The sequence below is a fragment of the Nerophis lumbriciformis genome, linkage group LG01 (assembly GCF_033978685.3).
Source record: "Nerophis lumbriciformis linkage group LG01, RoL_Nlum_v2.1, whole genome shotgun sequence".
Taxonomy (NCBI): domain Eukaryota; kingdom Metazoa; phylum Chordata; class Actinopteri; order Syngnathiformes; family Syngnathidae; genus Nerophis; species Nerophis lumbriciformis.
In genome coordinates, this window is record NC_084548.2 from 39,497,332 (window position 1) to 39,514,838 (window position 17,507).

Genomic DNA, 17,507 nt, shown 5'->3' on the forward strand with positions numbered 1-17,507 from the left:
CACTGTGCCATGCATGTACTGTATGTAATATACAGTATATATACTATGTATAATATATTCATAAGTAATGTTGACAATAAACACTGATCATATCGCAGTTTTCACACTCTTAGACGGAAAACATTTCGAAGACTATGCAGAGAGAAAAGTATGAATGCTTTTAAGAATGATCTGAGAAATCGGAGAGATTTATCCGCAGCATTTTATAAAGCGCATGGTTCAAAGCGTTGGAAAAAAGTAGCAACTTTTAGACTGGAAATGACAGTACAAAACCTACAAAAACAAGCTAACTAGCTTTTACAAGCATGTAGGAAAAAATAATAGTCAATTATTAGACATGAACAGAAAAACAAGAGAGCAGCATGGGGCATCTTAAATACATTGAGTACTTTATTTATTCATGTGTTTATGTTACAGATTGGGCACAGGAAGTTAACCAATACGGGTTGGAAATAATGAAACAGATAAATAATAATGAAACAGAAAAGGGGTAAGATTAAAGAAGCTCTGCTTCTTCCGACTCCTTTTCAAACATGTTATAATGAGAAATTGGAAATATGTGATGCATCACACTGTATCTGTATGTATGTCTGAAATAAACCAACACCATAACCATAACCATATGATACAATGGCTGCAATCACAAAATGCATAACTTTTAGAATCAGCTTTATGGTGATGGTGTCAGTCATCAAGCTGACACAGTAGCGCTACACCACGTTTGATCCAGTGTTGAGGGCTCTTGATGGTGGGCAAAATTATAGGAACGACAAAATTTGTGGAATGTCCTGTCGTAGAAAGGGTTCCCCTCCTCTCGCTGGTCTTGTAGAGAGGAGAAAGATAGCGACCGTCAAATTCATCTGGGATGTCTCTAGCTGCATGGCGGGAAAAAGAAGGCAAAGTAAATATAATAAGGACAGAAAACATTATCCATCCATCCATTCATCCATCCATCTTCTTCCGCTTATCCGAGGTCGGGTCGCGGGAGCAGTAGCCTAAGCAGGGAAGCCCAGACTTCCCTCTCCCCAGCCACTTCGTCCAGCTCCTCCCGGGGGATCCCGAGGCGTTCCCAGGCCAGCCGGGAGACATAGTCTTCCCAACGTGTCCTGGGTCTTCCCCGTGGCCTCCTACCGGTCGGACGTGCCCTAAACACCTCCCGAGGGAGGCGATCGGGTGGCATCCTGACCAGATGCCCGAACCACCTCATCTGGCTCCTCTCGATGTGGAGGAGCAGCGGCTTTACTTTGAGCTCCCCCCGGATGACAGAGCTTCTCACCCTATCTCTAAGGGAGAGCCCTGCCACCCGGCGGAGGAAACTCATTTCGGCCGCTTGTACCCGTGATCTTGTCCTTTCGGTTATAACCCAAAGCTCATGACCATAGGTGAGGATGGGAACGTAGATCGACCGGTAAATTGAGAGCTTTGCCTTCCGGCTCAGCTCCTTCTTCACCACAACGGATCGATACAGCGTCCGCATTACTGAAGATGCCGCACCGATCCGCCTGTCGATCTCACGATCCACTCTTCCCTCACTCGTGAACAAGACTCCGAGGTACTTGAACTCCTCCACTTGGGGCAGGGTCTCCTCCCCAACCCGAAGATGGCATTCCACCCTTTTCCGGGCGAGAACCATGGACTCGGACTTGGAGGTGCTGATTCTCATCCCAGTCGCTTCACACTCGGCTGCGAACCGATCCAGCGAGAGCTGAAGATCCTGGCCAGATGAAGCCATCAGGACCACATCATCTGCAAAAAGCAGAGACCTAATCCTGCAGCCACCAAACCGGATCCCCTCAACGCCTTGACTGCGCCTAGAAATTCTGTCCATAAAAGTTTTGAACAGAATCGGTGACAAAGGGCAGCCTCGGCGGAGTCCAACCCTCACTGGAAACGTGTCTGACTTACTGCCGGCAATGCGGACCAAGCTCTGACACTGATCATACAGGGAGCGGACCGCCAAAATCAGACAGTCCGATACCCCATACTCTCTGAGCACTCCCCACAGGACTTCCCAAGGGACACGGTTGAATGCCTTCTCCAAGTCCACAAAGCACATGTAGACTGGTTGGGCAAACTCCCGTGCACCCTCAAGGACCCTGCCGAGAGTATAGAGCTGGTCCACAGTTCCACGACCAGGACGAAAACCACACTGTTCCTCCTGAATCCGAGGTTCGACTATCCGGCGTAGCCTCCTCTCTAGTACAACATTAGTATAAGTAAAAAATAACATTACGCCAAAGAAAAACTGCACTTTGTTTTCAATTTTGCCTATCATCAACAATCCCTATGTGAGACAAAAAAACAAATCTTTCACTTTTCTAAATGGTGAAAAATTGCTAGAGCTAAGAATGCACATACTGGGGATACGATTTACTCCGTTTATAAAGCCTTCTAAAAAACATGTACTAGTAACAGGCACATTTATGATAACATATAATAGCAGTATTTTGGTCCTTTTAAGCATTACTGTAACTTTTTTTCTGGGCCCTATGATTTCACAAAGTGCATTGCAACAAACACTCGTTCCATCAAGAACTTAACAACAACAGCAAAGAGGGCACTTACTGTGTTTGCTACTAGGAGCGGTGTTAGAGGCTGGCAAGTAGGATTCAAGCCCCAGATGTTTTTGAAGGCAGAAAACACTCTCACCAGTAACGTGGAGTACCGCAGTCCAACAGCTACATTTTTTGACCGCCCAATCACAGGGCAAGTGCAAACTCCTTCTTAAATAAAAAGGTAACTACACTTTTGTGTTTATCAATTTTGTCATATTTATCAGTAACCAATTGGTAAGTAGGGTAGCACGGTGGAACAGGAGTTAGTGCATCTGCCTCACAATACGAAGGTCTTGAGTTCAATCCCGATCTTTCTGTGTGGAGTTTGCATGTTCTCCCCGTGACTTCCTCCCACTTCCAAAGACATGCACCTGGGGATAGGTTGATTGGCAACACCAAATTGGCCCTAGTGTGTGAATGTGAGTGTGAATGTTGTCTGTCTATCTGTGGTGGCCCTGTGATGAGATGGCGACTTGTCCAGGGTGTACCCCGCCTTCCGCCCGAATATAGCTGAGATAGGCTCCAGCACCCCCGCTACCCCAAAGGGAATAAGCAGTAGAAAATGGATGGATGGATGGAACTGTGTACTAGTATTATATGTCTGGGTAGTGGTCCTGCTTTGGAAATAATTTGTACCCCTTTCAGATATCGCATTTAGTTCCCACTAAAACATTCACATGTTGCACAATGAGATGTAAACATGGGATTATGTGTACATTCCTGTAACTTTCCGTTTGTAAAATATATCTTTATTATAACATCATTTAATGATTGCGGTTCGGATTCGGTGAATGCGCATATGAAACTAGTGGGGTTCGGTACCTCCAACCATGTTAAGAACCACTGAATTAACATATGCTTTTGTTTTTTGCCCTCATTTTGATTGTATTAATTGTTTTAGAACAATGTAGCACTTTGTCTATAATTTTAGAAAATGTCATCTAAAAATCCCAACAGGCTATGGATAACAGTGAGTGTCTCTCTCAGCTGAGGTCTTTTGCCTCCGGCATCAGGCCTGCACCAAGGCAACAAAAGTGGTACAATTTGTATCAAAAGGGATATTGAAAGCCTATCACATGGTTTTCATCCCTTTTCACTAAAAATCATAAATGAATAGAAATGTAACCGTACCAAAATCTCACGGTACGATATTATCACGGTATTAAGGCCACGGCACAATATTATTGTGGTTTATGTCGGGAAAAAATAACTTAAAAATGCCGAAGTGTGTAAAATTAAGTGGCAGAAATGTTTGGGTAAACTCACTTACTGTAATTAAACAGACATAATGCTTAAATGTTCTTCTCATATTTATTACTGAAAAAAATTATTTTTAGGTGCAAATAATTGTGGTGCAACAGCTACTGTTTCGAGCAAATATTTAAAATAAAAAACTCAACAGTTTATGTCTATAAAATGACAATGTAAACACCAAGTATAACAAGTGTAAAACAATCATTTTCAGTTTCGTGTTTTTGAACTTTTATTTTATGAGAAACCGTCTCCTCTACGGTGGACATTTTAAAATACTGTTACTCAGACATGTTAACCAACAATTTAACTTTTAATAATGTAAATACCTCACAAACTGATGTTTAGCTTCGCTGGCTTCAAATATTATTTTTGGGTGACGGTTTATGAGGGGACGACTTGTCCAGGGTGTACACTGCCTTATGCCCGAGTGCAGCTGGACAGGCTCCAGCCGCCCCGCGACATCGAGAGAGACACGCGGTAGAAAATGAAGGGATGGATTGAAGATTTATCAAGTAGATTTTTAGTTTACATGTAATTTTCGCCATGTACAGTTTATTCTTTTGGTGTTTTCCCTCCGTACGATGCGCGCCGTGACCAGCTGGCTGTGTTGGTTTGAGACGAAAGTGGCGCACTTTGCTTTGCAGAAGGCAGACTTTCTTACCTTTGCCAAAGAGGTTATGTTTTCGCCAGGGTTTGTTTGTGTGTTTGTTAGCAACATAACTCAATTCTGATTACATTTTCAGGAAATTTTGTACAAAAAATTCCACACCGCCACCTTGCAAATGGAGTGTAGTGTAGTGCTTTATAGGTGGAATATATCAAACCCTATTACCTGCATTGTTAGCTGTATATTACTAGCAGTTTTCTACTATTTAAAACACACAGAAAAGGGAAAGACAAGTATTCTTGTCTCACATAAAGATTCTGGATGATGGGCAAAGAAAAAAAAAGTAGAGTTTTTCTTTAATGTCTTGGGAGTGTAATGAAAACTAAATATTGTGTGCTGTGGCTGTCTAAAAAAAACAGTATAACGCCAGTGAATATTTGACATGCATACTTACTTGGTTTTATCCAGATAATGGGCATCGACACAAATAGGATTTTGGGACATTGCTCAGCTAAAGCTCCACTGATGATAGAAACATTACAATATAATTATTTGAGGATTTAGAGGTTGTCATCTTGGACTGCAAAGAATAATGAGAACCTGGTGTGGACAACAGTACCTTTCTTTGTCCCATCGAGCTCCATCAAGAAACAATCCATTAATGTAGACTCCATCTTCAGGAGCCGTTTCTGAATCATTTATTGGAAGAACCTGAATGACAAAATGACAACATCACACATGGAATGGCTAAACAAGTTCTGTCAAGTAGAGGAAATCTATGAGCCATTATGTTGATAACTAAGTGACTACCAGTGTCAGAGATTAAAGGAATGTGTATTGACCTCAAAGTCAAAGCCCAGCTCGTCAATCGGAATGTTATATTTCCTGGCATAGTTCTGTGTAGCCCCGGTTAAGAAGGCCTGGGTGAAGAAGAAGCCTGGCAGCCAGAACACACAGGGCTTACCAGAATTATACCAATCCTATAAACACAGAGAATTAAAGTAAAACCCTAGTCAGGATATCTTCGTATAATTTAATTGTGCCTCACCTGCAAAAACTTGAGCCTTGTCAAAAAGTCGTTAACGTAGCTGCCCAGAGGCTTGAGACTCGGGTACGAGCGTTTGGCCCATTTTTCTGGGACTTTGCCCACTATTAAACTATTTGCAATTCCCTCCAGCTCTGCATCCATCACCACTAAACCTTTGAGGGCCTTCAGCAAATTCTGAAGACTGACACGGATCGCACTAGACAGCCTGGAAAGGGAAAAAGTAAAACAGTCAGAATAGTTACGTGCAGTAATTCTGCAAAAAGTGTTTATGTTCATACGTGTTGTAGCGCTCCATTTCTTGGACAAGCACAGTGTTCATGCTCTCCTTGTAAAGGACCGGGTACTTCAAGAGAGCTGCTTCAAGGTCATAATTATTTGGAAGCTGGTGAAAAGAAAGAAATGCAACAACACAGTTCATTTAAGGATAACAGAAGAAGTTTATTGTCTCTTCAGGCTGGTAAAACTCTTGCAAAGTAAGCACATGAAAATATATATTTGTTCATACCTTAGTGAGAACATCATTGGCAATGTCATACAGTGCGTTGTCACTCCCAGAGCCACCCCCTCCTTTAGAGCCCCCTCCTTGAGTGAGCAGCAGTGAATCAAACAGCACCCTGGTCCCCTGCAGATCCTTAGAAATGTCCACATTTTCATTCATCCCAAATATTTCTGGGTGCTGGCTGATTGGAAGCTCCTGATACACAGCAAAGTTTTTCAAGCTCGGTTGACAAGTTAATAAACGTGTGATTGAATATTTACCTTGATAAAACGCAAGTATTCTCCATAGGTTGATTTGGGAGGTGTAACATAGTCACCACTCGGTGAGAAAGGATAAGAGGGTTTGTCCACCACATCCTTGTTGTAGAAGTCAGCCAACATTGTGTTCAGGAGGCGCCGATCCCAGTTGTCTGTCACGCGGCCTCCATAGTTGCATTCTCCCGTCAGATACGTTATGGCCTCGAAGGGCACCTCATCATATTCGTTGATAAACAACTACACAGGGGGATACATTACATGCATTTAGATGTGTGTTATGATTGCATTCTTATCACTGGGCGTCAAATGATTACCTGTAGCTGTCTGATACTTATGTGAAGGTCAGTTTCATTGAAGCCATAAGGAATATTCCAGCCTAGTGGACCAAACGTCCTCCTCTCCTGAACAAGCGCATGGAAGAAGCACAGCCCATACAAGAGCTTTTCCCAAATCTATAGGAGAATACAGAGTTAGCCCAAGTAAAGGGACATGGATGTAATATGTGACAAAAACACTTCTCAACAGTGCAACAAACTCACCAGTTCCTTATTAGGACAGTTGTTGAAAAATGTTTGGTCACTAACAGGATCCGACATGTACGACTGCAGTATGTTTAGTCGAAGTCCTGTCGGAGGTTCATTTGTCATTTTTACTCCATTTTGCAGTAGGGTCACTGGAAACTGGTAAAAGATTGAGAGAGAATGAGAGCAGTGTAATGGAAGGAGCACACCAGGGAGTGGCGCTGTGGTACATGTAATGTCAAGGTAGACGCGTCAATAAATTTACATTGAAGATAGCAACAATTTGTTCTTGAAGACCAACAATACATGGTGTCAGAAGTGCTACACTCATGAAGAATTAAGTTTAACGTCTGTGTGGACCAGTTCGACCACTTTGTTGAAGTTTAGCGTTTGACGGTGCATCACGACTTGGCTAAAACAGGAGGCTAATCCCCTGCCATACAGTGTGAGTCGACGAGATAAACTAACCCGCCGTCAACTCTGCACTGCTGAAATGGAGCAACAAGTAACTTTTTCCCTGCCGGCAGCCTTTTATTTTGAATCCAGCTCGTGGCAGACATGGATCAGACCAGAGGTGGGTAGTAACGTGCTACATCTGTGCCAGCATTCGGAGTGTTGCTGGTTACTGGGGTTCAATCCCCACCTTCTACCATCCTAGTCACGTCCGTTGTGTCCTTGGGCAAGACACTTCACCCCTTGCTCCTGATGGTTGCTGGTTAGCGCCTTGCATGGCAGCTCCCGCCATCAGTGTGTGAGTGTGTGTGTGAATGGTGAATGTGGTAATAGTGTCAAAGCGCTTTGAGTACCTTGCAGGTAGAAAAGCGCTATACAAGTATAACCCATGTATCATTATTATTTACATTTACTCCGTTACATCTACTTGAGTAACTTTTGGGATAACTTGTACTTCTAAGAGTAGTTTTAATGCAAAATACTTTTACTTTTACTTGAGTATATTTATAGAGAAGAAACGCTACTTTTACTCCGCTCCATTTATCTACATTCAGCTCGCTACTCGCTACTAATTTTTATCGATCTGTTAATGCACGCTTTGTTTGTTTTGGTTTGTCAGACAGACCTGCAAAGTAGGATCTATGCATGCCTGCGTTTCACCAATCAGATGCAGTCACTGGTGACGTTTGACTCTGTTTCACCAATCAGATGCAGTCACTGGTGACGTTTGTTTCCGTTTCACCAATCAAATAGAGCCAGGCGGTCACATGACCGTCACACGTGGACTCCGACTTAAACAAGTTGAAAAACTTATTGGGGTGTTACCATTTAGTGGTCAATTGTACGGAATATGTACTGTACTGTGCAATCTACTAATAAATGTTTCAATCAATCAATCAAAAGTGTGAAGGAAAAAAGACACTTTTTTATTTCAACCGTACCGCTCTCAAAAGCCTAAAGACTGACCGCACAGTTCCTGTCTTCACAATAAAAGTGCAGCTCCATCGCGCCTGCGCTAACAAAATAAGAGTCTCTGAAAGCCAGCGCAAACAAGCTAGCAAGCTACGGAGTTTGCCGCCAATGTAATTCTTGTAAAGTGTATAAAAACGAATATGGAAGCTGGACAAATAAGATGCCAAAAACCAACCACTTTCATGTGGTATTAGACAGAAAGGAGGAACTTTTTTTCTCCTTAATTTGAAAACGTGGACGTTATCAGCACTGCTGTCTGATTCCAATCAATGCAAGTCATCAGAATCAGGTAATACACCAACTTATATTCTTGTCTTCATGAAAGAAAGGAATCTATATGTTAAACATGCATGTATATTCATTAAAACACCTTTAACATGTGAACAAAAACGGCAAAATATATAAATATAAATTATATACTGTATATATAAATGTTTGTGTATATATATATATATATATATATATATATATATACATATATATACATATATATGCCGTTTTTGTTCACATGTTAAAGGTATATATATATACATATATATATACATATATATATATATATATATATATATATATATATATATATATATATATGTGTGTGATATGTGTGTGTATGTATATGTATATATGAGGTAGATCACCTTGACTTGGTCATTTAAAAAGTAGCTCGCCTGCTGAAAAAGTGTGGGCACCCCTGGCTTACATGAACTCAACGTCAAATTTGAGGAAGTACGGTAAGTAACGTTAGTAGATATTTTGGCTGTCACCGTAGGCTGATGTTAGCTTCCCTGCTATGAATCACTGTCAAATGTACATCGTGTGGGGACATTTATTAACACACTGCAGCCTCATAGACAGACAGAGATACACACACACACGCACACACTCACGCATGCATACAAACACCAATCAGAAGTGCACAGTGTGTTCTCAGGTGCAGCCCAAACCTATCAGTTTATGGTTTGCGTAAAGGCTAACTTGTTATTTTCCTTTGTAATCTCTGCCTACTGAGCCTATGGTGCTGTTAAGTTATTGTGGCTCAATTTGCCTTAATTTTTTTTATGTTAATGTATTATTATTAAATATATATTATTGTTTTAGTTGGTTAAGAGATACTCCTGGTTCTGAATTTGCTCATTGCTATTTTTATGTTTTTGTGCATTATTTGTTGCCGTCATCATTAAACAAACAGGTTTGTACTTGAGTAGTTTTTTCACAACATACTTTTTACTTTTACACAAGTAAATATTTGGGTAACTACTCCTTACTTTTACTTGAGTAATAAATCTTTAAAGTAACAGTACTCTTACTTGAGTACAATTTCTGGCTACTCTACCCACCTCTGGATCAGACGGTTTGAACGATTCAGGACAGTGTCAGGCTAGGCAGATAAAGAGGAGGATTATCAGGTAACACCCTTTATCTACACATAATTGGAGACAATGCTAATGATATCTTGGGGTCTCTACCGCTAACCCAGAAGCAGCTAAAAGACTATGCAGCTGTTAGGGGGATTTTGATAAACATGTTGTTGGAGTGCACATGTCATATATGAGCAGGCAAAATTTAGAAAAAGAAAAAGCCAGGAAGTTGGGGAGAGCACAGAGAACTCTAATGCAGATGTACATAAGATGGCACAACACTGGAACTGTGGGGACTTGCTTGAGGAAATGATCTGTAATAGGATTGTTGTGGGGTTACGTGATGCTGGCTGTTCAGATAGACTGCAATTAAATGGCAGAATGGATTTGGCCACAGCAATCGTACAACAAAGACAGAATGAAGAAGTAAAAAAGCAGCAAACAGTCTTGCGCTCAGCTGGTTACCCTGTCCACATGGTTGCAGTAGTACAAACCCTGTTTCCATATGAGTTGGGAAATTGTGTTAGATGTAAATATAAACGGAATACAATGATTTGCAAATCCTTTTCAACCCATTTTCAATTGAATGCACTACAAAGACAAGATATTTGATGTTCAAACTCATAAACTTTTTTTTTTTTTTTTTGCAAATAATAATTAACTTAGAATTTCAAGGCTGCAACACGTGCCAAAGTAGTTGGGAAAGGGCATGTTCACCACTGTCTTACATGGTCTTTCCTTTTAACAACACTCCGTAAACATTTGGGAACTGAGGAGACACATTTTTTAAGCTTCTCAGGTGGAATTCTTTCCCATTCTTGCTTGATAAACAGCTTAAGTTGTTCAACAGTCCAGGGGTCTCCGTTGTAGTATTTTAGGCTTCATAATGTGCCACACATTTTCAATGGGAGACAGGTCTGGACTACAGGCAGGCCAGTCTAGTACCCGCACTCTTTTGCTATGAAGCCACGTATGTAACACGTGGCTTGGCATTGTCTTGCTGAAATAAGCAGGGGCGTCCATGGTAACGTTGCTTGGATGGCAACATATGTTGCTCCAAAACCTGTATGTACCTTTCAGCATTAATGGCGCCTTCACAGATGTGTAAGTTACCTGTGTCTTGGGCATTAATACACCCCCATACCATCACAGATGCTGGCTTTTACACTTTGCGCCTATAACAATCCGGATGGTTCTTTTCCTCTTTGGTCCGGAGGACACGACGTCCACAGTTTCCAAAACCAATTTGAAATGCGGACTCGTCAGACCACAGAACACTTTTCCACTTTGTATCAGTCCATCTTAGATGAGCTCAGGCCCAGCGAAGCCGACGGCGTTTCTGGGTGTTGTTGATTAATGGTTTTCGCCTTGCATAGGAGTTTTAACTTGCACTTACAGATGTAGCGACGAACTGTAGTTACTGACAGTGGGTTTCTGAAGTGTTCCTGAGCCCATGTGGTGATATCCTTTACACACTGATGTTGCTTGTTGATGCAGTACAGCCTGAGGGATAAGCTGCTTACGTGCAGTGATTTCTCCAGATTCTCTGAACCCTTTGATGATATTACGGACCGTAGATGGTGAAATCCCTAAATTCCTTGCAATAGCTGGTTGAGAAAGGTTTTTCTTAAACTGTTCAACAATTTGCTCACGCATTTGTTGACAAAGTGGTGACCCTCGCCCCATCCTTGTTTGTGAATGACTGAGCATTTCATGGAATCTACTTTTATACCCAATCATGGCACCCACCTGTTCCCAATTTGCCTGTTCACCTGTGGGATGTTCCAAATAAGTGTTTGATGAGCATTCCTCAACTTTATCAGTATGTATTGCCATCTTTCCCAACTTCTTTGTCACGTGTTGCTGGCATCAAATTCTAAAGTTAATGATTATTTGCAAAAATAAAAATGTTTATCAGTTTGAACATCAAATATGTTGTCTTTGTAGCATATTCAACTGAATATGGGTTGAAAATGATTTGCAAATCATTGTATTTCATTTATATTTACATCTAACACAATTTCCCAACTCATATGGAAACGGGGTTTGTACATAATAAATACAAGAGAAATAACTACGAGTGGAAAACAAATCAACATCATGCCCAAGCCTCACACCAGTTTACCTCTACTCAAGTCAAACCCTGTGGAAAATGTGGAAAAACAACAAAGCATTCATGGAGTGAATGCCCAGCAAAGATGCTACAAAAAAGGACATTTTGCAGTTTTCAGGTCAGCTCAGATGCAGCATATTTGGGCACAGTGGCTGCACAGAGTCTACAGAGTAGGCCCAGATGGACAGAACATTTGACAAAAAATGGGGAAACGGTGTCTTTCAAAACAGATACAGGTGCAGACGTCACTGCGGTGCCCGCATTTGTACACACACAGGACAGATATTTCCCACTGTCAACTTCCAGCAAGCCCTTGTATGGCCCCAATAATGTACACCATAGGACAGATGGATGCTCTTATAGAGAGGGGAGACAGAACAATTGAAAAGACAGTTTTGTGGTCAGAAATCTCTCCATACCACTGCTGGACTACCCAGCAATCATGAGACTAAACATGATTCCCCTGCTGAACAGCATAGAAGACGCACACACACTTCCGCTCAGCCTTCCAGGAGGTGTTTTTGGGAATAACAAGAGAATACAAAATAGAACTGAAGGAGTTAGCGCAGCTACTTGACACGTGGCACTTCCTCTCAGGACCAAAGTCAAGGAGGAGCTCAATCTAATGGAGGAGATGGGGGTCATAACCTGCCTGGAGGAACCTACTGAGTGGTGCCCAGGTATGGTCACCCTTGTGAAGTCAACAGGAAAACCGCGTATTTGTGCGGAAATGACACAACAGTGTGGAAAGGGAATGGCTCATACTGCCAGCAGTGGACAAAACACTGGCAAGACTGGAAGGAGCCACAGTCTTTACAAAACTTGACGTCACTTCAAAGTTTTGGCAAGTGAAACCTACAGAAAGACTCGCAACTCCTCGCACCTTTTATCATTCCAGAGGGTAGGTATTACTTCAAAAGGCTTCTTTTTGGGATCTCATCAGCCCCTGAACACTTTCAAAAGAGAATCGCTCAGCTGGTTGATGGCATTGATGGAGTCCTCTGCCACGCTGATGACATTCTCATGACAGAAAATGACTGTATTGAACACAACGGCAGGCTGCACAAGGTACTGACAAAATTCAGAGAGGGGAGGCTCACTCTGAATGACAAGTGCCAGTTTTCCATGACAGAAATCAAGTTCCTTGGGCACGTTGTCAACGCACAAAGCATCAACCCTGATAAAATTAAATCAATCCAGGACATGTCAGAACCAAAGAACATGGCAGATATCCGGCGCTTTATGGGCGTGCTTAACTTTGTGGGGAAATTTTCCCCACTTCTCCCTGAAATGACAAAACCACTCCGCGATCTGGAGAAGAGCGACAACAGCTGGACATGGGAGGAGCCATAAATTAGAGCTTTTGTGGATGTATAGAAATAACTCAGCTCAGACACTGTGTTGGCTCAGTATAACCCAGCACGGACCCCCCCCAACAAATTAACAAATGCCTCATCAAAGCAGGAGAATCGGTATGATGGCCAGGTATAACATCACATTAATAGCAAATGGTAGAACGGTGTGTGACCTGTGCTATGGAAACCCCAACACCAGTTCAACCACTGATCACAACAGACTTACCAAGCAGATCATGGCAAAGAGTAGGACTGGACCTATTCCAATGGAGAAATGGAGATGATCTGGTTTTAGTGGACTATTTATTACAGTATATTGAGGTATACAACTTGACTAGTAGCACATCAGCAAAATAAGTGATTGACAGGTGCTAAGCTGTCTTTGCAAGGTTTGAATGCCCAGAGGTTTTAATTTTGAATTACTATCCACAGTTCTCCAGACATGAGTTTGCTGTTTGCAACTGACTTTGACTTCAAACATGTGACAAGAAGGCCTAGATATCCATGCAGCAACGGATAAGATGAAAGGGCTGTTCAGACTATTAAGTTACTTCTCGCTAAGGAGGGGAAATTTCACAAGGCTTTGCTGGCGTACTGAGCGACACCCCTTGCACAAGGGAGCTCCCCAGCACAGCTCATGATGGGGATAAGGATCAGGACCCCAGTTCCCATCTCATCTGGACAGCTATACATCCACAGTGGCCAGATCTGCAGTCATTTAGGGAGAAGAATGAAGTCCTGAAAATGCAACAGCAAAAAGCCTTCAACCGCTACCATCGCGCAGAGACTCTGCCCACTCAGACTACGGGGCAGAAGGTTTGTATTATGCATTCAAAGACGCACTGTACTGTAGTTCACGCTACGCTTTTATGCAGTAGCCACGCCTGGAGGACAATTACACCGCAACTGATTTCATCTGAGGTTGGTGCCGACACAAAAAGTCCCCAGATCAGGGAGAGTGGTTGACCCTCCAAATACATGGGACATTTGAAGAAAAAAATCAGAAAAAAATGGGTGGGGGAGGCACGGTAAAATAATGTAAAATAAATTAAATCACTGTTCTTGTTATGTTTATGGTCTGAATCACTCACGTTCATAGCTAAAAAAAATTGTCATAAATAATATACATCATGTCCGATTGTAGCTGAGATAGGCTCCAGCGACCCCGAAGGGAATATAAGTGGTAGGAAATTGATAGATGGATGTTCAATTTAAGTTAATAAAATAGCGGAACCCTTAGCTAGAAGGGGGAGACGTAATGGCAAGAGTACGCCAGGGAGTAGCGCTAAGGTACATGTAATGTTAAGGTAGACGTGTCAAAGTTATATTGACGATAATATATTGTTGTTCTTGAAGTAATAAAGACCAACAATACAAGCAGGTTTTGGGCAAAAATAATTTAAATAAGTTGTCCATGTTCAAAAGCATCATCTTGTTCTTTACCTTTGGCGAAGGGTAGCTTGTCAGCCAAAGTCGGAAGTCTTGGTGGCATATCGCAGGACTAAAGTCCTCACAGATCTTTTCTAGGGTGGACATCCAGGACACTGCCAGGTGACAATTCTGCAAACACACCCATGTCCCATCCTGCATAGCTGTGCATATCATTTTAAAAGCAATGGGTCCTTGGCCCTGCCCCAGAGAAATAGACTGGAACTTGCTACCAGCCATGTCCTTGTCACCTGCAAACTTCAGTAAGCCTGTGAAGGATTAGTGTCTCGTGAATTGTAGTGTCAGCATGTCATGAAGTTTCAGAACAAATCCGCAGAACTTACTCGCCATGGGATCAGCACCAGGAGAGAGCACAAACACCAGTGGGATGGTGGAGTTGGAGTCCAGATAGCTCTTACTTAAGTCAAAGGGAGGGGGCTGAACAAAATTTTTCCCAAGTTTAGCTACAACAAATTTGTTTACAGCTGGCACAATCTTATCTGGCCTGAGACAGCGGATGATGATCATCTTATGCAGTTCATTAAGTTTATCACACCAAGGTGGAGGCACCGGGATGTTGCTAGGCTCTTTGCTGTCAAAAATTGGCTTGAAAAGTTCTGCACCCTCAATGAAAGCATTTCTGCAGAATGAATACATTTTAAGTAGAATAAGTTGTGCAGTAAGAACAAGCAAACAGAACATTTTAATAAAGTTTTTTTTTACTTAATTCCTTTTAAGCCAGGAAGCTCGTTGGCTCGGCAAATCTCATCCCAGCTCTTGTCCTGCAACCAGCTTGGATCGGGATTAGCAAGGGTATTCTGCAGACCCACGCCTCCCGTCATCAAAAAGATTAAATCAGTGTACTCAATCTCCTGTTTTTCCCTGATGGAAATGTTGGTTTTTATTCTATTTATATTCAAACAACAATCCAAAAGTATCAATTTACTTTTGGATTACTTTTATACCATAGGATACTCACAGAAGTAGATTGCAGCAGAGGATAAAGGAGAAGAGGAGTTTATCCTTTTCAAACAGTGATCGACATACGTTGCAAAATAAATTATAGGTGAAGTAATCAATCAAGTACAGGAGTCTCTTTTCCAGGATCTTGGACTTTTTACTGAATGAAAACAGAAAACACTTTTTAATAGTTCAATAGCTTCTTAACATTGATTTAGCCTTAAAGATGAACATTCAAGATTTGTTTTTTTGTTGTTTTCATTTTGCATTTATGTCCAAGGCAGCAGTATAACATCTACCACTAATTAGAGTAAACTTCATGCACTTTACTCACCTGTCTTGGATAGAGTTTGTATACAGGTTAACAAACCAGGTGAGAGAGTATTGATACATTGGGTCTATGTTGGTCAGGTCAGCAATGGTGAAGAACAAGACGGAGGAGTGCTTGGCAATGGATCTGTAACACTCTCTGGACTCTGCTATCTTAATCTCAGTCTCTTCTGCAATCTGTAGTTACATTTCAGAACGTAGTGGGATAAGAACCCAAATCCTGTTTGTTGAGCACATTCTTTAGTTAGTACATGCCTTTTGTTTCTTGGAAATCTCGTTGGACATGATCTTTGCAGAGTCTAGAATCTGAATAGCGCTCTCATCTTCCAGAATATTTCCCTCGGAGGACGAAAGTGTCTCAAGGATCTTGTCTTCAGTTTCCTTTAATTGCCTGTTATTTGCAGCTGACTGCAGAATTAGTGCATTTCTCTCTTCTTCAAGCTCGGGTCTGCAGAGCATATGAAGCAAAGGAAAAACTTGACTGCAGAATGCAAAGAAATCAATGGGGGAAAAGTTACAGTACCTTTCTTTGGCAACCACAATCCCCAGCAGTTGGTCTTCTAAACCTTCTGGGGTGATCATAAAATTGAGCAAAGAAACCTTGGTGGCCAGTTCAGGTAGATAATGAGGATTCCTCAGTTTAGTGGTGATGTAAAAGCGGAAATCATGGGAGTACTCAATCACGCTTTCCCCCAGTTTGATGCATTCCACACCACCTAGTTGAAAACAAGCACGATTAAAATGTTTACATCCAAAGTTTGGATTTTCTTTTGGCAGATTTTTTCCATTTTACGTAGGTACCTTGCTTGAAAGTTTGTTTGAGGAGTAATGGTTCCAGTGATGGGTCCAATTCTTCTAGTACATTTTCTAGCAGCAATGGGCTTCCAAATTGAATACAGTTTTCTAAAGTTCTCATGTAGTCATCATCCGTCAATTTGATAACATTCAACTTGTTTTCTTTTTCTGAATTCTTCACCCATTTGTTGGCCTGGCCCTGAGGGTCAATCATCAGCGGCCTGAAAGTGCGGGAATAAATGAGGACAATCTTGGGATAAAACATTTGACTCTTCTTTCGACTGGCTTTGGCCAGATACGATGACTAAGTTTGTTATTATGTTGGTATTACTCCAGATATATTAGTTTTTTTTTTAGTTTTTTATCCTTAATAATAATGCTATAATAATTAAAATCAATAACAAATTGGAAAACCAAAAATAACACTCTATATCCACCCCACCACTAATCTGGAACACTAACTATCCTTAGAATTTGAGAGGAAAAACCCACACAAACAATTATATAAACAACTTTATATAGAAACACTGTGTTGCCTTTCGTGGAAAGGGTCTCACCATCGGCGGGAATTACTGGTAATGACACCATTGTCAATGGAGAAAGAGTCAGTGGGAAGACCAGCAATGTTCCACGCCCTAATCTTAATGGGATCTCCCAGGGTCTTACTAAGAGAGAAATCATCTGATGATGGTATCTTCCTAGACTACACATGTCAGGGAAGGTGAAAAGAAAGGTGAGGAGAATCCACAATAAAAATGAAATAAATTATACTGATTGTCCATATTGATAAAGGATTTTACTTGACACAGCTTGATCCAGTTACTGGTGCAGTCCTGTCTGAAACTGGCAGTAAAAGCGCCCAGGTAGGCCATAACACCAGCAGAAATAAGGACGTCTCCAGTAAGGTTGTCATATGTGTTTTGCAGATCATCAGCAGCTTTCGACCATCTGAGAATCAAATGTTTTTTCAGTGGTAAATATCATTCCTTGTGATTCTTGTAA

General features: G+C 41.5%; 1 protein-coding gene across 2 annotated transcripts in view; it reads right to left on the reverse strand.

The window, feature by feature from the left end:
• Positions 1 to 373: 373 nt before the first annotated feature.
• Positions 374 to 17,507, reverse strand: part of LOC133619845 (dynein axonemal heavy chain 12-like) — a 49,563-nt gene continuing 32,429 nt past the window's right edge. Inside the window, exons 55-74 of one of the 2 annotated variants that reach the window (XM_061981121.1) lie at positions 17,306 to 17,453; positions 17,063 to 17,208; positions 16,512 to 16,726; positions 16,234 to 16,426; positions 15,966 to 16,158; positions 15,715 to 15,887; positions 15,400 to 15,540; positions 15,144 to 15,302; positions 14,765 to 15,060; positions 14,436 to 14,689; positions 6,760 to 6,900; positions 6,535 to 6,672; positions 6,224 to 6,457; positions 5,970 to 6,158; positions 5,743 to 5,846; positions 5,465 to 5,669; positions 5,259 to 5,396; positions 5,036 to 5,127; positions 4,871 to 4,938; positions 374 to 875 (exon numbers count right to left, since the gene is read on the reverse strand). In XM_061981121.1, the coding sequence (XP_061837105.1) occupies positions 685 to 875; positions 4,871 to 4,938; positions 5,036 to 5,127; positions 5,259 to 5,396; positions 5,465 to 5,669; positions 5,743 to 5,846; positions 5,970 to 6,158; positions 6,224 to 6,457; positions 6,535 to 6,672; positions 6,760 to 6,900; positions 14,436 to 14,689; positions 14,765 to 15,060; positions 15,144 to 15,302; positions 15,400 to 15,540; positions 15,715 to 15,887; positions 15,966 to 16,158; positions 16,234 to 16,426; positions 16,512 to 16,726; positions 17,063 to 17,208; positions 17,306 to 17,453 (3,418 nt within the window). In that variant the 3' untranslated portion in view covers positions 374 to 684. Of the gene's footprint in view, positions 876 to 4,870; positions 4,939 to 5,035; positions 5,128 to 5,258; positions 5,397 to 5,464; positions 5,670 to 5,742; positions 5,847 to 5,969; positions 6,159 to 6,223; positions 6,458 to 6,534; positions 6,673 to 6,759; positions 6,901 to 14,435; positions 14,690 to 14,764; positions 15,061 to 15,143; positions 15,303 to 15,399; positions 15,541 to 15,714; positions 15,888 to 15,965; positions 16,159 to 16,233; positions 16,427 to 16,511; positions 16,727 to 17,062; positions 17,209 to 17,305; positions 17,454 to 17,507 lie in introns of those variants that run through there. The other variant, XR_009817466.2, reaches the window with a different exon arrangement.